Raw genomic sequence first — 22,764 nt, forward strand, 5'->3', positions numbered from 1 at the left:
AATATATTGATTTTCATGTTATATCATATTATAATGAATTATGATTCCAACCACTTGTGGTCTTTTCGTGACTTTTAGCAGAAACATATACAGTATTATTATATGTTTCTGCTTTTAGCGGCAGAATGAATAAATAAATAAATAGGAAGTCCTATATCAGCACGATTGTCCTTTCTCCAATTTTCCCACTAAAAAGTGTACATGTCTCGTGGTATTTTTAAACATGATTTTTAGGACGGGAGGAAGGCCGAACGGAACACGGACAGACTACATGTACATGTACTTGAAAAGCCCATCATATGGGTTAAAGATGCTCCACCGCGGACAGAGCATAAATGATATTCATTATTTGAACAATAATTGGTGTTTTATCGTGTATATATATATATATATATATATATATATATATATGTCTAATTAACCCCAAAAAAAAAATAATATACAATGTAAAATAATTCATTTTGCCTTTGGTGCATGCGCAATCAGTACTTCATTCCATATAGAATATAGTGCCACGGAATTTTTTCGGGATGCAATTAATTATTTTTCATATTTTTAACTTGAAATAAAATTAGAAGCTCAAACTTTTCAATGGTAATGGTGTAAAGTTAGTAACTTCTGTAACTAAAGAAAAATACTAAATCGTCTGCTGCTGTTTTTTATAGTGAAAAAAATACCATTTGTCGGCGGTGGAGCATCTTTAGCAATATTACCATTGTGAGTAAAAATGATATTATACATGTATATTATATGTGCCGTAGTTTTCTTACTTACGAATCAAGAAGAGCTTATTCACCAACAAAGTTATTATTATATTGACATTTTGAGAATTACAATACTTACAATGAATAGTTCTAAATTAATGTTTGCAGTATTGCCGAAAATAATATTTATATCTACAGTCACAACACAGTAAAGAGAGAACACACAGTCAAACAAAGAGTTATTCATTTCACATGTTTACAGTGACATTAATTACTATGAAGTGACTTCTTCGAAATGTTTTCATATAAACACACATAAAGCATAAAAAACAAGACAAGTATATACTTGTTTTAATCAAGGATTTATAAATTAGATATCATATACGTCCTTGGTTTAATACATCGCAAGTTAAACATCGCTCTTTAAGTACTATTGTTTGCCACCTGTCTTGGAGGAGTATTCTATTTCTCTGTATTTTATGTCGATATTTGCTGTGTATGATTGTTCATACAAAGCATTGAAAATATATTGCTCTGGGATTGTTTTTGTTCGTGTTTAGATTGTGTGCATTTGGTACTGTTATTTGGTAGGAACTCTCCAATACATGTATGATAAAAAAAAATGCAAGCTACGCGTACCTAAAGGACCGGGCCACTACCTTTCCGGAGCAAAATTTAAAAGTTTCTAAAAAAACATTTATAACATAAGAAAATTTATGTAGATGGCCTTAGATGAGGTTACAAAACGAAACATAATTATGAAAGATTTCCTGCGTAATATACAACAGTGAAGATTCATTTTGCTGTTTTGCCTTATGACTCAGTGATAGTCAACAACCGCGCTGTATTTAGGACGACGGCGGGAAACATAAGACGACCTGCGTTGTGAAAATCAAAATTTTATTTATTTGAATTGAAGTTGATGATATGTATAGTATTTACGATAAATTGATACGTTTTGCGACTCCATAAAATTATCAATCTCGTTTTATATCCTATTTCAAAAATCAAAAATCGTTTCGGAAAGGTAGTGGGCCTTTAATAATTTTCAAAGCCGTACATGACTGTGTTGCTTTGAAGACGGACGTCTCTGGAAGAAAATCTCTCAAGGCCTGTAATTGGTCAATTTTGTTCTCATGAACTGCTTCTAGTTTTACTATGAGATTGTCAAGGGATGTATAGCGATAGTGAAAGTAACCTCTGGAGAATCGAGGATCAACTTCGCTAGCCAAGGGTATTTAGTACGATACTCTACGTAAATACCCTTGACTAGCGAGGTTGATCGAGAATGTTCGCTCAATGAACACGTTCGTGTGAAACGGAGCGCGCCGTACTGGTCAGCCGAACCAGCACAAATGGTCCATTTCATGTTTTGAAGCGTTCATCATGAGTAACATCTGGATTCAAGAGAACGGAACCGAGATTTTTTTTAATTTGTCATTGTTTTCGTTGTTGAAAACAAGACAGGGGCATATTCGATGACATCATAGAGATTATGTATTTCGAAACTACCTAGATGTTGTTGTTTTTATATTTAAGAAGGGAAATATTTAGTTTTATTATTCGAAAAAATCTAAACGCGTTTCATTAGAATATGCCATAAGGAATTAGTACAGCTGTTTTGGAATCCAATAAAGAAGTGCTTTTAAGCATTAATGTCACTATTTTTTTAAAATTTTATCGGGGTATGAAAAAAAAAGTTTGCAAACTGTGTGAATTGGCCAATCAGAAAGCCAGATTTGGTATGAAAACAAAGAAAAAATAATTATACCAAAATGTATGTTAGTAGCAAAACAATGTCGTCGTGACGTCATAATAACCCATTGCGACTAGTCTTGATTCTTTGTTACGTCATAATACAGATTGCCCATGACGTAATACAGTACTTCATAGCAACTTGTCTGTAAAGACGTTGTCTGTGAAGATTTACACGATGGGCATTAACAGTTCTGCTTTCCTGCGCTATCACCCGCCATTGTATATTCGGAATTTCATGTTGTGGCAGGGACGTCCACCAAAGTGCCCCCATCACCTACTTAACTACAAACCACCTAACATGGAAGCAAAGAAATATTGTGAGGCGAATATCAAAGCAACTGAACTGATACACCAGGCTGAGAAGATGGAAAGAGAAGCCAGACGGATGTCTCGGAGCGAAACCGAGGAACTCAGACTTGAGGCAAGACAAATCAAAGCAGATGCAAAGGCTATGCTAAAGATAATTGGCGAGTTATGGAATAAAGCCGAAAAGAAAACAACACCAGACGCACAGAGAGAAAAGACTTCCAAGAAAAATATGCTTGAGAAGCCAAAACATGGAACAAAATCACAGAACGAAGTCCCATCTAGAGACAAAGTCCGTCTGCCTCCCGCCCCAAAAGTCAGCGAAGAATCCAAACGGGCTGATCAGATACACCGTAGAGCACAAGCGGTGATGGACGAAGCTCAAGCAATGATGTGGGAGTCCAACTTACTGGTCGGCAAGGAAGCAAGGCTCCTGAGAGAAGAGGCCAAGCAGCTGAAAGAATCCGCAGAAAACATGATGAAGCAAGCAAGTCAGTATTGTCTTGCTTCTGAAGAAATGCGCAGGGTTCAGATACAAAAAGCTGAAAAGGAGGTTCAGGATGCCAATACCAACAGCAGATCAAGACCAAAGGTCATCAAAAATCGCAAAAGTGGTTCTGCAAAAGTTGTGAAATCAAAGGCAGATGCTAAGAAATAGAGAAAAGTTCGGGTGTTTGAACGCAACAGACTGTTGGCTCATAACCATGATCAGTTATCTATCCGCTTCGTGGCACGGAAGACCTCAACTATCCTTCATACTTTCCTGTTGTTTTCTGATGTCCTTCCTTGCTTCACTCTCCGTGACTTCCACCTTGCTGTCATTCTTTGTCTCCACGTCTTTGGCTTGCCATTTGGGAATCATACCAATGCCGACTCACCATCATGCACCGCCACATTCTGTGACCTTTGTCATCAGCCAGCCTGTCTTATTTGGCTCTCTCTAGTACTTCCACGATGCTATTATAACTTTGCAATTTAAACTGATCTTTTTATGAATATGAAATTCTATGTTTAGTTCCTTCCATCTTATTCGTTTTCCATGTCTGTGATCCATACACGACACAGGTTTACACTGACTTATTTCCCCCGAGCTTGATGCTCCGGATGATCTGTTTGAGATCCGGATATTCTTCATTTTGTTAATTTACTGTCACGTTTGATTTTGTTTTGTTAGTCAAAATAAAGTCTTTTTTCGTTCTTAAATGTGGTTTTATATTCTTTTGTTAACTCGCTGTAAACATATGTATTTTCATCAGATTTACAGCAATATCAACGCAACGCCTCAATGGTGATGCTTTTTCGAGCGCCGAAGGCGCGAGATTTTGGTGTTTTGGGGTCCGGGGTCTCCCCCGGGAAATTTTTTGAAAGTATAATTACCACTGGAAAAAAAGACATGTTTGCCCCCCCCATTCCCCCCCCCCCCCCCCGCTTCCTACGCCCCTGTATGTCCATCATCATAATTAAAGCCTTGTATTGTAAGATGCCTACCATTGTTATGTTAACCTTCCCAACTTTTTCTTATACACGACATTAAAAAAAATGATGATAATAATAATTCTATCGACCCTTTCTTCTCTGACAATATTCGTTTGCTGAACCTGCATGAAAGTATAATTACCACTGGAAATTAGTTATAGATTTTTCTTTCTATCCGATTCCAAAATGTCGCTTGAACAACATTTTGAAGCATAACATAAACATTATTTCTCCCCGACAATGAATGGTTTATAATACAACAAGCTTACAGTAAGTGTTGCAAGCAACACACGCCCCATTACATTTTCTAATATATGGCAAGTTGTTATTGCTTAGTTATGTTACGAAATCACTTTGAATATGAATAGTTTTTTATGCACATATATGCTATACGTTATAACCAGTGTAAGGGTTGCGTTATAACGCGTTGTACTGTAAATATCTTTGCAATGAGCCAAGAACAAAATTTCGTGAATCTTTTTGACGGAAAACATTTTCGCATTGACAGATATTAGTGCAAGTCTATCTGGCAGTGTGAATAAGTATTAAAAACACACACACAAAAAACCCATAAAGATGCATTTGTATGAACAATGAAGAATTAGAGAGATTATCTTAAATTACGTTGGCGTTCATAACTTCAAGAAAGTGACATTTATTTTTGTGATGCATTTCAGTGTTATAAAGTTTATGAAACCAATATTTCTATCTACCGTATATGATTTTTATCAAAGCTTAACTTCGGTCCTAAATGTGATGAAAAATCCTTCCTTCAACTCGCATCTGGCGTCAGAGTCTAAAACCACCATGACAACCCTCATGGCTACTGTAGCAGTATATCCCCAAGTATCTAAAACCACCATGACAACCCTCATGGCTACTGTAGCAGTATATCCCCAAGTATCTACAGACTCACCGTCTTTTAACATTTCTGTGGTGACTGTGATTGTAGTGGTGTAGATTGTATATAAACTCGTCGTTGTCGCTTACTACAATACATCTCATTCTCCATTATTGTGCACGGGTTTTGCAGATTGTGCTGATTTGGGAGACAATTCTCCATAATTATTATGTACATGTGTAAGGATTTCTTTATTTAAATGACATTTTCCATGCTGTTAATCCTGAAAAAAAGACGTTTGATAATTTGTACACTAACCACATATTATCAAGAATATAACCCTCGTAAGATAAGATCGTAACTAAGGAATGCTCGAGTCTTTGCTAAAAAGATTTGTTTATTGTGAACGAAAAAACCCTGTGAGAATGGCTTTTGAAAGAGGTGTTACTGTCAAATCTGACTACACGGAGTCTGGTCTGGTGAGGAAGAAGTGCAAGAAACTGACCTGATGATGGTGCCATAAATGGTTACCGTTCAGCTTATCAGAGCAGATCAGGCGATCAGGTGTCTGACAACTAGGCATGCTGAGATACAGGTGTCGGTTGGAAAATTTGCCCCACCCTGAAAAAAAACACTTCTAAGGTTAAAAGTAAACCTGGATGGCCAAGCTGGAATGCACATTGCCAAGCCATACCGACTGTTAGATGGCCTGGGATATCGGACCACTCGGATAAGTCTGGCATCTTTTTTATTTTGGTTAATTAGAATATTCATTCAAGAGTTGCAAGTGGATCTGGTTGGCCTGAGCAGCCCACCAGTTCCCTTGAAGACAATGGGCTGGGCTGCCAATAGGTGATCAGGACTTGAGAAGTCATCCAAGGAACTTACCAGGATATTCCTAAACCAGTCAAGATACTGAATGGGCAAACCACTCTGGTGAAGCCAGGTAGACTACCAGTTTATCTAGTTGTTAGTAAAATAATCTGGCTGTCTGGCATGTTGGACACATTGGGTGGACTGCCAGTCTGTTACACTGGTCAGAGAGCGTGGCCATGGCTAGTCCAGGAACACTTCCATTGAGCCTAATTATATAATAGGTTTAGCAGATCATGTTGGCTTGCCAGTGCAGCATGTGTGGTCGGAGCAGCTGGCCAGTGTGCATGTTTGCCATCAAACTGATAGGACAGGTGTGTTGATTGGGCAAAACATAAGGCCAGAGCAGCAAATAGAATGAAAAAAAAAAAAAAAAAAAAATAGGGAACGTTTTTATTTGACTATATATTTATGGTAATGAATTTCTAATTAAATCTTTTAAAGAATCTCAACAGGAGTGCGAGTCTTTAAGTGTGACAATTTTTTTGTACACGCAAACGTGTTTGCAGTTTACAGTTTCTTGTTGTTACCTGCAGTTATTTTTTTCTTCAGTTTTCCAATACTCGCATACATTAAAAGTTATACCTGAATAAATGCTTAGCAGCTACTTTGACGTATTTGGGTTTTTATACCAATTGCATGGGGCGGGGGATAATGCCACGCTTTGCTGTTCCTCGTTCCAGTTTAAGAATCCTTGTTTGAGAATCAACTTTGATGAATTTTTTTTTTCTTAAACCAGTTAATTCATTGTACTCATGTTTTTCCTTTATCTGATAATTTGACTGGTTTTTCGTTGTATTCTAGTTGGCCGATATGTTTCTCAGAAGTATTTTCATCAACTGTATATCAACCCCGAAAACAGCGGCGAAAAGCACAATAGGTTACTGGACTCAGTTCAGATACCTCTCACAAATCCAGTAACCTCTGTCAAAAATAGATTGAGGGAAACTCCCTTTAGATGTGGCGTCATAATCACGTTTGACTTGGATTCATACCCCAATAATCATAACGGGAGTTTTCTTACTTTATGACGTTAATTTAATATAATAATAGGGAGATCGGGTGGTGTAGTGGTTAAGCCACTCGCCTTTCACCAAGTCGGTCAGGGTTCGATCCCCGGCACGGACGTGAAAAGGTTAGGATTCAGCTGCCTGATCACATCACTCCGGTTTCCTCCCACACTAAGATCCCTCGCGCGCTTACATCCGGGCCATCGACAGTGATTTCCATAAGTTGTATAACTTGTTTCGTAATCGATGTAAAATAAATAAAGTTTATATTTTAAATTTAATATAATTTGACGTCATTAGATAACGTCTAGTCAATGAGATGGTGGACGACAACAAGTCACAGTTGCTTTGCCACAATAGATGAAACCAAATTGTTAGACCTGCTAGCAGCGAACGAGGCCAAAGGTACAAAAAGAGCAACAGCATCTGTGGTGAAGATGTTCCGAGATTATTTATTGCAGAAGAATTTAAACTGCAAATTGGAGAAATTGTCGAAGACAGAGTTACACAGCGTGTACTGTCAAAGTTTTATGTGGAAGCTAGACAGGGAAATAGAACAAAATACCAATGCTCGAGCATGTTTTCTATCCAAAATAACAGGCATGAACGGAAGAAGGAAAATATTTTAAAGGGGTAAAAACATTTTTTTCATATAATAAAACACTACTAGGGTTGATACATCACTGTATCCACCTGAATACAGGTCGATAATTGTATAATATATCCTCCTCAGGTTTCTCCAATATTGGCATTATATCACTGACCCTGCAGGTAGGGCATTAGAATTGTACCTGCTGCCCCTATTGCATGATCGTAAAAGGTGACTGCATTTAGGTTCCTATCTTTTCTCTTCATCCTAATTGACTTTATGTTTCCTAATGCCTCCCTTGGCACCGCCTCACCATTGGCCTTGAGTTGAACTTTTGCCCCTGTGAGGAAGGCTCTGGGTTCTGTCCCCTGGCCAAGATACATTAAAGTCTATAATAGTGGTAGTTTTTGCTCCTGCTTAGTGCTCAGCAAACATGGAGTGGGACGCCTGGTTCGCCTGTTGTCAGTATGATGTGACCAGATGAGGTGTGTTGCTTGGTGTCCTCCGCGGCATGCTGCAGTGATATAGCACTATAAAAACGGCAACAGTTCCACTATACAAGAAGACACAACACGAACATACTGCAGTCTCCCAAAACACGCACCTCGCACGTCACACTCGCTACACACCGCAAACATGGGAGGCCGTCCTTACATGACCCTGGCTGTTAATAGGACGTTAAAGTAATCAAACAAACAAACAAGCATTATATCAACGACAGATATGGCTGATGTGGTATTATATTGACCAGGACATTGTTATTAATGATGCAAGGTGATGGTATGAATATCCAGTGTAACATTGCCATACACAATTTGAAGCAAACATCAAATTCAATATTGTAACAAAATGGTCTGATAAATTGCAGAGGGCCTGTATTGTTCACCCAGCTTGTGAAGCCAAACAATGTACAGGTTAAGTGTTTATTATCTCAAGAATTTTTAAGGATTAGTTCTACTTTTCTTCTATTGAGCCTAGATCCTGAACCAGAGGAATCGGAGCCTAAATTTATACAAACTTTGCCCCCCTCCCTCTTCTGACCACATGAGCTAACAATACTGTTAGCAATCTGCTGTCATTCTACCTATTTTAACCTAGCTAGTGCAACATTTGGCCGATACTGCTTGTAATTTGAACTAGCCCATTTTGTTACAAAAACTCCCATTCATTATTTTAACTTTTTGGCAGTACAGAGAAATCATGAAAAACCAATTCAAGACATATTTGACAACTGTTTTACTCTGACAAAAAGACATACTGGTAATAAGGTTTACACAGTTCATAAAGAAGTGGAGTAGTTATAATGATAACGCGGTGGTAACACAAAACCAGTGGCGAAAATAAAACGGGATAGGGTTCAATAATGAAATTTTAAAGGAAAAGACCCATTTCCTTCGTAATGATGCATCATGATTGGAAAAATTTGACTATTTTTAGATCTCATAAATACAATAATTAATGAGCAAATACAAACCATTGCACTCAATCTACTACAAAGCACAGTACTGAGTTAATTATATGGGTGTATTATATAAATAATACAATGTGAAACTGGCACAGAAGTTCAACATCAATATGAAATGCCTATATAAATCATATAAATCACAAAGTCTAATCTACCGGTAGCTTGGTGTGTGATTTTTTGGTACAACAAGATTGTAAACACAAGCTTTGCACATATAGACAGCATGATATGGCTTTACAGACAGACAAGATAACAAAACACCGTTACTTCCCCTTTACAACGTTATAGGGGTTGAAATAAATATGTTGTGTACATATGTGCAATACCAATTCTGTCAAAAGCATAATCAGTATACAAATTCATGGCTGCCACTAATCGTCCTTATATATATAGATCTGAGTAAAATGAATACAATATCTACTTTATACAATCTAGATACATTATATATCTTTTTGAGTGTCAGGTCAACAATGACATAGAAATGTTGAATAAAATCCACATAATTATCCGTTCATAACATTGTCATACCATTCAGAGATCCATGGACACTTTACTGATCAACGTTTACTATATGTCATCATTTGTTGAATGCAATTCTTATACCTATAGCTGAGTCTATACATTATAATACTATTTCATGTACAATGTTGAATGCACATATCTATAGCTGAGTCCTTGGTCCACAACATTCTCAGCTATTTGGTCTTTGGATACTACAGAGTTATCTCCCTTGTGGAAAGGTACCAGTATATTAATTATATATTATTATATATATAAACAGTGTATAATGGTATATAACGGTACAATATTTTGTGGACGAGAAATATCTTGTTTTTACTGAAAAATATGACATTTTACACACAAAAATATGACTTAAAATTTGTTACCTATTTGCAAGGGCAAATAACTCTGTAATATACAAATACATATTAGAGGGGCTGCATATAATCCGTGAATTGATAGCCAAATCCTTGAATAGTTACAGCTAAGATCAATGACACATCTGGTGACAAATACATTATCTACTGGTACATAGATGATCTCCAAATTGTTTACAGCTATAAGTCTGAATGTAGTGAAGAATACAGAATAATCCATGTGACCTGGAATAAATAGAGCAATATTAATTAGCTTTAAGGATTATCATTATTACCTAATTTATTCATTAACTTTTTAATTTCAACTGAGGTTTTCTTTTCATTTCTTTCATGGTTACCTGGGTACACATAAAAAGATTGAAGAACATTTTTGAACGTTAAATATGCACCCTTAAAAACACATTTATATGAATTCGTTTTTTCACTGCAAAAATTTTTTTTACTGCAAGAGCCATTATGGTGTTTCACTAAAACTACCACCAGCCCTCAACCACTTGAGGTGCCAGTTTCAAAACCCAATCAATCAATATTGTTATTAATTGATCAATTTTCAATAATTCTGTAATTGATAATCAACACTACAAAATGTTAATTTAAAAGTTGAAAAGAAATAATGAATCTTTTACAGGTAACAGTAACAATGGCAAGAACATACATTTTTATTGAAAAGACAAAAAAGATACTTCTCAAAGAATCTGGATGTATTTGGATTTTAATTGAATTATGGAATGCAATAATTAACTGGACATGTGAGTAGATAAACTATATGGTGGTACTGTAGTCTGTACAGGTATTCAGAGAGGAAGTACAGTAAAGGTCTATATATATTTTAGTAGGTAATTTATTTTGCCAATTATGAGCTGAAAGCATTCAACTGAATAATGACTGTGCTAACAAAGTCTTTCCTACACAGAGAGTATTGTGAAGGTTCCATTCATGATTTTTTTTGTTAAACATATTTTATTGTCAAAACAAAAGACAAAGGGATCATGCAAAAATTATTACAACTTATAAAAGCCTTCTCCTAACATAAAATGAAGAGACAAGAGACAATATACCTAGACAATATTAATAACATTAAATACAAAATTTACATTTTTGTAAAATCAAATTCATGATTTGCGCTACATGTATCACCCCTATAGTTTTACAATATATTTTTTTCGTCTTTGAATTAGAAGTCTAATGTATACCTTTACAAGATCTTATTAAAAGGGTAAATAAGGTTTAACTCAAATCTGACTTTAAAAATTGGATTTCACTTCAACGAAATATTCTGTAGATTTTGTATGACTAAGTTTATTTTATAATGCAATGATTTTATTTCACTTTGAAACATTTGTCATACCGTAATTTTTATCAAGATATTTGCTCAACCCATTTGATTTGCATGGTTTTTTTCCCAATTTCCATGCATTTTAACTGAAGTCCGTGGGAACCCAATCAATCATTTGACAACCTGCATTAGCAACAAGAGATCAGAGAGGGATCTTGGCGCCCACCAAAGAATGATCTATATCTGACAATGGAAAGATGGATCTTTTCTCTACTTTTTAAACTTTTTCAAACATACTACATATAAAATTTGAGACAGATCGCTTCAGTACCTTTTGAGAAATAGCGGTAACAAACTTCAACTATCAAAATCCAAGATGACTCCTTGGCGGCCATCTTGTTGATCAATTGGTCCCAAATCACAATATGCACAACTAGGACCCTAGGGGAACCTACATATTATATTTGAGAAAGATCCCTTCAGCACTTTTTGAGAAATATGGATATCAAACCTTAACTATCAAAATCCAAGATGGCCGCCTGGTGGCCATCTTGTTTTTCCTATCAGCCTCAAAATCTGTATGGCACAACAAGGGACCAAGGGTAACCTCCATGTGAAGTTTGAACAAAATCCCTTCAGTAGTTTTCAAGAAATATCGATAACAAACTTCAACTGCCAAAATCAAAGATGGCTGCCTGGCGGCCATCTTGTTTTTCCGATCAGCCACAAAATCTGTATGGCACAAATATGGACCAAGGGGACCCTCCATGTGAAGTTTGAACCAAATCTTTGCTGCAGTTTTTAAGAAATAGTGATAACAAGCATTGTTTATGGACGGACGACGGACCATGGACGCAGGGCGATTTGAATAGCCCACCATCTGATGATGGTGGGCTAAAAACCTTGTTTCACTATGGACAAACTTACTAAAAATGTGGAGAAAGAAGTCATCAGTCCTTCCTTTAGTATTTCAGTTGGTCCACCATACTCTTCATCATCAACTTTTTGGAAACTTCCATAATATAGATAAATAACTCCACAGTTTATTGCAAAAAATCTGCAAATAAAAAATAGGTTTGTTAATAGTTGAGGTATGTAAAGACTTCAACAACCTCATGGCATTAAATTGATATTCCATAAATTGTAAGGGTGTATATATAAATGATACCTTATATGTAATTATGTTTGGTAGATTTTGTATAATCATTTTTCTTAATGTAAAATGTAACAAGAGATCCCAGAGGGATCTTGGCGCCCACCAATGAATAATCTATGTCTGACAATGGAAAGAGGGATCTTTTCTCTGCTTTAAAACTTTTGCAAACATACTACATATAAAATTTGAGACAGTTCGCTTCAGTACTTTCTGAGACACAGCAGTAACAAACTTCAACTATCAAAATCCAAGATGGCTCCTTGGCGGCCATCTTGTTGATCGATCGGTCCAAAATCGAAATATGCACAACTAGGGCCCTAGGGGAACCTATATAAGAAATTTGAGACAGATTCATTTAATACTTTCTGAGAAATAGTGATAACAATCTTTAACAATCAAAATCCAAGATGGCAGACTGGCGGCCATTCTTGTTGACCGATCGGTCCAAAACGCAATATGCACAACTAGGGCCCTAGGGGAACCTACATATGAAATTTGAGAAAGATCCCTTCAGTACTTTCTGAGAAATAGCGATAACAAACTTAAACTATCAAAATCCAAGATGGCTGCCTGGCGGCCATCTTGTTGACCGATCGGTCCCAAAACGCAATATGCACAACTAGGGCCCTAGGGGAACCTACATATGAAATTTGAGACAGATCCCTTAAGTACTTTCTGAGAAATAGCGATAACAAACTTTAACTATCAAATCCAAGATGGCTGCCTGGCGGCCATCTTGTTGACCGATTGGTCCCAAAATGCAATATGCACAACTAGGGCCCTAGGGGAACCTAAATATGAAATTTGAGAAAGATCCCTTCAGTACTTTCTGAGAAATAGCGATAACAAGAATTGTTAACGGACGAATGGACGGATGGACGGACGGACGACGGACAAAAAGCGATTTGAATAGCCCACCATCTGATGATGGTGGGCTAAAAATCCTCAATCATGTAACTATACTATTAGTTTGATACAAAAACCATGGGGTTGTCTTTGCTTTTCAGATTAGGAGACCATATATTATTCCAGAGAATGTACAAATGAATCAATGTATCATTTCTCTTGTGTATCTATTTTAATGCCACAAAGAAAAGCACACTTGAATTGCGTCCATTTTAATCCTCAATATTGTACACAAATCCCAAGTCGTTCCGTATGTGGCTGCATGTAGCACCAGACCTATACTTGAATCTGTCAAATAAGTCAATTGTCAAAATGCATAATTCTGGTATCAGCCAGAGAAAACCGCTGTTTTGGCAACTCTGGCAGAGATTGAATAAAGAACAACACAAAATATATATATGTTCATTTGTATATAGCTTCATCAGGAAATAATTGATCTAACTTTTGACATCCATTTAAAATCTAATTTATAAATTAAAGCATCCATCCCCCAGGTTCAATATTTATTATGGTGGCTTTTTTGTTCTTGCTCTTTTAGTTTTCAAAGCATGCATCTAGGAATCATTTTTCTTTTTTTGAGAAATACCCCTAAAGATAATTAATAAATGTTAGAAGAGAATATAAACATACTTGACTAGTTACTTACATAACCAAACCTATCAATCCTTTGAGTGGTAGAAGGCCCCATATTAGACCTAAGATTACTCCAATAATCTGTCTCATCCAGTAAATCACATCAAGGAACTCATCCTGAAACAACAGAAAAAATATTATCGGTACCCGGTAAAATCACTTTCATAAAGTTTCTATATCGTGTTATGATTAATAAGCTGAATCCATTACATAAAACGAAATCAGGTTTTTTGTTTCTTTTTTTTCAAATATTTTTAAACAAGAGGCCCAGAGGGCCTGTATCGCTCACCTGGTATGTAATGCCAAGTTATGTTCTGAATACAGATTCATTGTTTCTTTTCTAAAGGAGTTTAAATGTTTTCCCTATCAAGGCCCACACATCCTTCCCCCAAGGGGATCAGAGCAAAAATTTATACAAACTCTTTTTCCCTTCCCCCAAAGATGTTTCTGGTCAAATTTGGTAACAAATTAACCTCTATTTCCTCGGGGTCAGGGCCAAAATTTATACAAGCTCTAATCCCCTTTCCCAAAGGATGCTTCTGGCCAAATTTGGTTACACCACCCCTCCTGCAGAACTCTAGGACAAGTAGCAATCTAAAGGATTACCTCTATTTCCCTTATCGGGCGCCACCCCTCCTGCCCCCAAAGGGGTCAGAGCCAAAATTTATACAAGCTCTGTTCCCCTTCCCCAAACAATGTTTCTGGCAGAAATCGGTTACAATCCATGTAGAACTCTATGACTAGTAGCAATTTAAAGGATTATCTCTATTTCCCCTATTGGGACTTGCCCCTCCTGCCCCTGGGGGGTCAGAGCAAAAAATTTATACAAGCTCTGTTCCCCTTCCTCCAAGTATCTTTCTAGCCAAATTTGGTTACCCTTCCTCCAAGTATCTTTCTGGCCAAATTTGGTTACATTCCATGTAGAACTCTATTACTAGTAGCAATTTAAAGGACTTACCTATATTTCCCCTATTGGACCCCGCCCCTCCTGCCCCCGGGGGGGTCAGAGCCAAAATTAATACAAACTCTGTTCCCCTTCATCCAATGATGCTTCTGGTCAAATTTGGTTACAATCCATGCAAAACTCTAGGACTAGTAACAATTTAAAGGATTTACCTCTATTTCCCTTATTGGGCCCCGCCCCTCCTGCCCCCAGGGGGTTAGAGCCAAAACTTATACAGTTCTTTGCTTCTTCCCCAAAAGATGTTTCTGGTCAAATTTGGTAACAATTCACGCAGAATTCTATGACTAGTAGCGATTTAAAGGATCAACCTCTATTTCCTCTTTTGGACACCACTCCTCCTGCCCCCGGGGGGTCAGAGCCAAATTTTATACAGGCTCTGTTCCCCTTCACTCAAGGATGCTTCTGGCCAAATTTGGTTACAATCCATGCAGAAATCTAGGACAAGTAGCGATTTAAAGGATTTACCTCTATTTCCCTTATTAGGCCCCGCCCCTCCTGCCCCCAAGGGGTCAGAGCCAAAACTTATACAAGCTCTGTTCCCCTTCTCCAAACAATGTTTCTGGCCAAAATCGGTTACAATCCATGTAGAACTCTATGACTAGTAGCAATTTAAAGGATTATCTCCATTTCCCCTATTGGGCCTTGCCCCTCCTGCCCCTGGGGGGGTCAGAGCCAAATTTTATACAAGTTCTCTTCCCCTTCCTCCAAGTATCTTTCTGGCCAAATTTGGTTACATTCCATGTAGAACTCTATGACTAGTAGCAATTTAAAGGATTTACCTGTAGGCTGTTTCCCCTATTGGGCCCTGCCCCTCCTACCCCTGGGGGACAGAGCCAAAATTTATACAAACTCTGTTCCCCTTTACCCAATGATGCTTCTGGCCAAATTTGGTTATAATCCATGCAAAACTCTAGGACTAGTAACAATTTAAAGGATTTACCTCTATTTCCCCTATTGGGCCCTGCCCCTCCTGCTCCCAAAGGGGTCAGAGCCAAAACTTATACAAGCTCTTTTCCCCTTCCCCAAAGGATATTTCTGGCAAATTTGGTTACAATCCATGAAGAACTCTATGACTAGTAGCAATTTAAAGGATTTACCTGTTTCCCCTATTGGGCCCTGCCCCTCCTGCCCCTGGGGGGTCAGAGCCAAAATTTATACAAACTCTGTTCCCCTTCAGTCAAGGATGCTTCTGGCCAAATTTGGTTACAATCCATGCAGAAATCTAGGACAAGTAGCGATTTAAAGGATTTACCTCTATTTCCCTTATTAGGCCCCGCCCCTCCTGCCCCCAAGGGGTCAGAGCCAAAACTTATACAAGCTCTGTTCCCCTTCTCCAAACAATGTTTCTGGCCAAAATCGGTTACAATCCATGTAGAACTCTATGACTAGTAGCAATTTAAAGGATTATCTCCATTTCCCCTATTGGGCCTTGCCCCTCCTGCCCCTGGGGGGGTCAGAGCCAAATTTTATACAAGTTCTCTTCCCCTTCCTCCAAGTATCTTTCTGGCCAAATTTGGTTACATTCCATGTAGAACTCTATGACAAGTAGCAATTTAAAGGATTTACCTGTAGGCTGTTTCCCCTATTGGGCCCTGCCCCTCCTACCCCTGGGGGACAGAGCCAAAATTTATACACACTCTGTTCCCCTTTACCCAATGATGCTTCTGGCCAAATTTGGTTATAATCCATGCAAAACTCTAGGACTAGTAACAATTTAAAGGATTTACCTCTATTTCCCCTATTGGGCCCTGCCCCTCCTGCTCCCAAAGGGGTCAGAGCCAAAACTTATACAAGCTCTTTTCCCCTTCCCGAAAGGATATTTCTGGCCAAATTTGGTTACAATCCATGAAGAACTCTATGACTAGTAGCAATTTAAAGGATTTACCTGTTTCCCCTATTGGGCCCTGCCCCTCCTGCCCCTGGGGGTCAAAGCCAAAATTTATACAAACTCTGTTCCCCTTCAGTCAAGGATGCTTCTGGCCAAATTTGGTTACAATCCATGCAGAAATCTAGGACAAGTAGCGATTTAAAGGATTTACCACTATTTCCCTTATTGGGCCCCGCCCCTCCTGCCCCCAGGGGGTAAGAGCCAAAACTTATACAAGCTCTGTTCCCTTCCCCAAACAATGTTTCTAGCCAAAATCAGTTACAATCCATGCAGAATTCTATGACTAGTAGCGATTTAAAGGACCAACCTCTATTTCCTCTTTTGGACACCACCCCTCCTGCCCCCAGGGGGCCAGAGCCAAAACTTATACAAACTCTGTTCTCCTTCCCCCAAGGATGTTCCTGGGCAAATTTGGTCAGTATCCATCGAGAACTCTATGACTAGTATTGATTTAAAGAAAATGTTGACGGACAGCTTTTTATTTTCTCAGCAATTCGATTTGGGAATTTTTCATTGTTGTTGGGAAAAAGATAGGGGGGGTTGGCATTGGGAATGGGGTCGTTTACTGACCCCAGTTATATAAGGAGAAAAATCACTGATACATGTAATTATAGATGCTCACATAATTTCATACTTGTACTTGAACACAAATATTGAACTTTAGTACTAAACACTGTTCAGTGGTTTTCCTTTGGATACTCTATTTTTAACCCCCGACATGTCCTTAAATGATCATGGCTGTTATGTAGCTATAGGACTTTCAATCAAATCAAACGAACAGTCATGAAATTTTAATTTGTTCTTTATCAATCACAAATAAAGTAACAATTTATAAATATATATTAATTATATTCCATTAATATTGTCTGTAGATGGCAGATGATAAAACTTGATCTTTTTAGATAATACTGATCCTTTGAATCTGTACTATTTTATTTCAGTATTAATATTCAAATTGTAAATTATAATTTACATCATAATCAGTATTATACTAATTCTATAATTCACTGTTTTACCACCATCCTCAATATTCCAGGAGTTACTATCACTGTCGTAATATCCATCCCAGAGTAAAACTGGAGGCAGTCAATCAGGAGAACAAAACCTGACAGATCATGATCACAGGCATGCAGAGATTTCCTTTGAAGATTACAATTTACACAGACAGCTGGAGTCAAATTCAAAGCCATACAGTCAACCACAGTTATTCATACTTTTAACGTACATTATGAATATCAAAGAACCAAACTATATCTGCTAACCTGTTGTCGCACACAAAGCCTTCAGTTTTGCTATGTCATGATATATTCTAGAGGTGGATATAACGAGTGATAGAAAGTCATTAAAATGATGACTTACTAATGATATACTACAGGGTATATTAAGTTTTTATATAGGGGGTATTTATTATATATTTATGCTATATTATTGACAGAACGTCAACTCTTGTGGTCACATCTTAATCCATAGGACTATACACAGTACACAGGTAAGAAAAACCATTGACTTGCATATTATATGCAAACTAACTCCAATGAGAATAATCCACCTACCACATGATACCCGATAACGTTTGTGCGGGACTATTGTTTCTATTTATGATGAATTGACATCAAATGATGATATCCCGCTTACGCTATTTCAGTGGTAAATTTACAAATAGTTACTTTTAATCAGCACTGGAGACATTATTCCCACACAAACGTTTTCTGGTATCATGTGGTATGTGAATTATTCCCACTGGAGTATGGATTTGTTACTAAAAATAGATAAAATTGCTTTAAAATTAACTTTTCATCCGCAAGCTACATCAAACATTGCGCCGGTGGATACCAAAGGAAAATCAGTCATCGCCCAAGGTCACGGTCAGTGCACAAACACAAAAGCACTCGCGACGTATTCGTCCAAAACCCTGTGCGAATTATATCTTTCGGATCTACGTCCTTGAAGAAACATTTCTGCTGCATAATTTCAAGTAAATTGTACTTTATCTTGGCAGATATTAATGCTATTTGATAAAATAATATGTTCTGGTAAAGCTTGAGAAGTCAGCGATTTTGGCTATTTCAAGGTACAAATCCATACTCCAAATGGGCTATGATAGGCTAGGCTAGTTTAATACGCAAGTTGCATTGGTTGTTTTCCCCGACCTGATACATGTTGGGTTCAATTAAAGACAATGGCATACAATATGTACCACTATATTGAACCTACATGTTGTTTTTAAGTAGAGAAATATCTATAGTTTATGATTTAAGTTTGCAACAACCTTGTCGGTCCAGGCGGCTTCGGCGACAAACGCTTTAGAAAACGTCGCCATCACACTGCCGTTTGCAGCCGATCCATTCGGAATTTTTCCATCCATATTTCGCTTTTTTGGAGAAGATGACATGGTGAAATTTGCTGGAAATAGATAGTTCGATAAATGTCTAAAACATCATACAAATAGAAACTTCAGCTGGAATAGAATTTCCACGTTGATGTAATTTCAAAGCATCTACGTAACTTTGATGCACGCGGTTGGAAAATGTTTGACTGCAGTAGGATATATTCGAATACATTCGACAGACTCCGACTAGAGGGTAAAGTAAAACGATTGACTGCAGTAGGATTCGAATACATTCGACAGACTCCGACTAGAGGGTAAAGTAAAACGATCACGGTGAAATTATCTAAATCCGGCTTTCGTAAATTATAAGCATACAAAACAGTTTGTTGTAATTTAAGAGAAGTAAAAATTGTAAACATGCTGGAAAATTAATCCTACTCGTATACAGTTATAATTAATTGTAAGCACTCGTAATGTACTGTAAACATTGTATTAAGCACATAATTATATATAAGTACAGCATCACTGCTGCAGTGCTGTGGGTACTCGTACACCGGATATTGGTATCGACGAGGCGTGGCCTGTCACAACAAGGGTAAATTTTGCAATATTTTCACAGTTTTAATGTAATAAATCAACTATTGTCCAGTTCAAGCTTATTATATATCGCGTCCGTATGCAATCTGTCAACCCCCAGCGTCATACATTTATTGAGGAATAGATAGGAACTCATAGTCACATGCAGGGGGGGGGGCGCTGCGAAAAAGGCGATTGAAAATAAATAACTGATATGAATATTGAATGCTTTTCTGATAAAGGATTCATTTTTTATGACTAATACGCGACATATGAAAGCATCTCACGCACCGATGACAAATTTTGAGGCAATGAAGATTACGAAATAAATCAGTGAAAATGACAAACACATTAACAACATCACCGCAAATGCAAACAGAACACTAGGTTTCCTTAAACGTAACATCACAATTAATTCACTACACATCAAAGAACACAAATATAAAGCACTCATCAGACCCAAACTAGAGTACTGCTCCTCTATCTGGGACCCACACAATGCTGGCCAAATTCAACAAATAGAAAACATTCAACGCAGAGCAGCACGATATGTACACAACAAATATCATAACACTTCCTCAGTCCCAGAAATGTTATACACACTCCAATAGCCAACACTACAAATACGCCGTCTACAATCACGACTCATCCTCTTATATGAAATCACACACCACCTCGTTTCCATCAACCCTTAACAATACCTAACACATGTCGACACCCGCACTAGACACACACATCCCCATGCATACAGACACATCGCAGCCACAAAGGATACATTCAAGTATTCCTTCTTCCCATACACCATCACACACTGGAATCTCCTCCCTGTGGCAACAGTACAAAACACTACACTGGAGGGCTTCAAGGCAAACATAAACAACGTAGCCATTGAAGCCCCCACCCACAAATAAACACTCAATTTTCATAATGTTTTTACCATATCTACTTTCATCTATTCCAGCATCAGAAAAAAATGCACTGTTTATTTCAAACCCCCTCCCTACGCCACTGTGCCTTGTCGCTAATAATCGTCACTATTGACGGAAAGCGAAATCATAAAGAAGAGGAAGAAATCACATTGTATTCTGTCGGCGATGGAGCATCTTTAAGTTTCCTTCTATCGATTAATGATGAGTACAAGTTACCTTTACGATATATAATTATGTGACTGAAAGTGTGTGAGTATCGTTATGTACATGTTAGTCGGCTAAACCTGCCTATATTATTAGGCTTTTTTAAATTTTTTTTTTGCCTAATATATAGGCAAAAAAAAATAAATAAAAAAATAGCCTAATAATATCGGCAGGTTTAGCGGACTAGTACACGTATGACTCATCATTCGAGTTTTGTGCTAGGAATTTCTGAAATATTGAAATTTGGATTGATCATGTAATATTGGACTTCCGGTCGATGAGTTACTATTTGTTTCATGAGTTACTATTTGTTTCATGAGTTGTTACTTGTCATGAGTTGTTACAAGTTAAGGTGATAACTACCGGTTTACTCAGGCCTCTCAATTAGATGATCATGAGTAAGATATTGTTAACGTAGACGGATAATTCCAGTATAGTATTGGTATTGCTACAGTAGTGTACACTGAACAAATGATTGTAGTTAACATTTGATTTTACTGGAATACGTAACAAGTGTAATGTTCGTTTAGTATGGACGAGGTAATGTATCAGTAGTTTTTGGACATCGGTGATTATCATGCTGAATAGATGTGAGATGTTGTTAGATGCTATTTAGATTTAGTTTAGTTTTGGTATGTGTTGTAAATAATGTTTTATTTTTGTATCCATGCTCATAATCACATTAACGTCTTTAAAGGGATAAGGAAGGCGTTTAGCTAAACAGTGAAAGTTCAGTGTTTCAAAGGAGGGGGAAGTGAACTATTTTTCTATATTTTCTATTGTGTTTTTCTATATTCTGGAGTATTTGTCTATACATCATTATATAGTGCTTTTCTAAAGCGCATCTATCTGTTGACAGCTGGTAATTAGATTGGAGACACGCTGGACCCTTAATCCGCGAAGTAATGAATTATCTACGGCCGTAGCACTAATCGTCTGCAGGGCTCCCTCAAATTTATTGCCCCCCCCCCCCCTATTTGAGAGGTATTAATCGCATCCCATCCCCATTATCTATAACAAATGGCTACATCGGTCTGGAAAATCTGCCAGTGTTCACATCTATATCACACACGGTCAACATTTACTTGTGGCTAATCGTTTTTCTAAGTGTTATGTATTAGTATTATTGTCATTTTTGGTAACCAGAGGCCACCGATCCTGCAAAAAGGGCTGCTCCTGCAGCGCTCCTTCTAGTCCGCTAAACCTGCCTATATTATTAAGCTTTTTTAATTATTTTTTTTTTGCCTAATATATTAGGCAAAAAAATAAATAAATAAAAAAGCCTAATAATATAGGCAGGTTTAGCGGACTACGCTCCTTCCTGCAGCGTTTGGTATAAAAGGGGGCATGAAACTGAAGCTCGGGGAGTTCAGGTGTTAGCTGGGTTAAATAAGGGAGTTCAGGAGTTGGCTGGTTTGGACTATTGTTTAAGTGCACGTTTCTATGCTAGAGAGAGCGGAGTGGTTATCCTGTGAACTGTAACTGTATCCTGAAAATGCTATTGTTGGAACTTTATTACGGCGTTGAATTGTGTTTTACTCGACGACCCACTCTACTTAATCAAAACTCGGGTATTGTGGCGGGTGCCTGACGCTACGCTAGAAGGCATCTATCGAGGGCTGCGGGCTGGGAAAACGTATAAACGTAACGTCTCGCGGTTTTTCGGTACAATTGGTGGCAGAGGTGGGATCAGCTCGCAGTTTTTCGCTACAGTTAATTTGAATATATTTTTTATGTTGTGTGTTGTAAATATGACACATTAATACACATGAGTGTACTTTTATCATAATTTGCAGTTTAGGATTCACTAAAAGAAAAATCAGTTTTAGCTTTATATCTTCTTCTTCTTTAGTTTATCGCCATCCGTCAATAGTGACAATTATAGGCGAGGTGATACGGCTCAGTGGCGTGGGGAGGGGGTATGTACAGTGCTCGATTCAAGTTAGTTCTTACAATATGTAATACTATTCAAAGATTTAGATAGTATATAATTAAATTATCTA

General features: G+C 37.5%; 1 protein-coding gene across 1 annotated transcript; it reads right to left on the reverse strand.

The window, feature by feature from the left end:
- Positions 1 to 8,778: 8,778 nt before the first annotated feature.
- LOC138315326 (GEL complex subunit OPTI-like) lies at positions 8,779 to 19,266 on the reverse strand. Its single transcript, XM_069256260.1, has 4 exons — positions 18,993 to 19,266; positions 13,885 to 13,988; positions 12,104 to 12,233; positions 8,779 to 10,125 (listed from the first exon to the last, which is right to left on the reverse strand). Exons 1-4 carry the CDS (start codon positions 19,113 to 19,115, stop codon positions 10,081 to 10,083), a joined length of 402 nt encoding a protein of 133 aa, XP_069112361.1. The 5' UTR covers positions 19,116 to 19,266; the 3' UTR covers positions 8,779 to 10,080.
- Positions 19,267 to 22,764: the final 3,498 nt, after the last annotated feature.

This window comes from Argopecten irradians, chromosome 2 (assembly GCF_041381155.1).
Source record: "Argopecten irradians isolate NY chromosome 2, Ai_NY, whole genome shotgun sequence".
NCBI lineage: Eukaryota > Metazoa > Mollusca > Bivalvia > Pectinida > Pectinidae > Argopecten > Argopecten irradians.

Coding starts and splice junctions, on each gene's coding strand:
- LOC138315326 (XM_069256260.1), bottom strand. CDS start 19,115: ATGTCATCTTCTCCAAAAAAGCGAAATATGGATGGAAAAATTCCGAAT. Junction 13,989..18,992: donor AAGCCGCCTGGACCGACAAG/GTTGTTGCAAAC, acceptor CTGTTGTTTCAG/GATGAGTTCCTTGATGTGAT. Junction 10,126..12,103: donor CTTCTTTCTCCACATTTTTA/GTAAGTTTGTCC, acceptor TATTTATTCCAG/GTCACATGGATTATTCTGTA.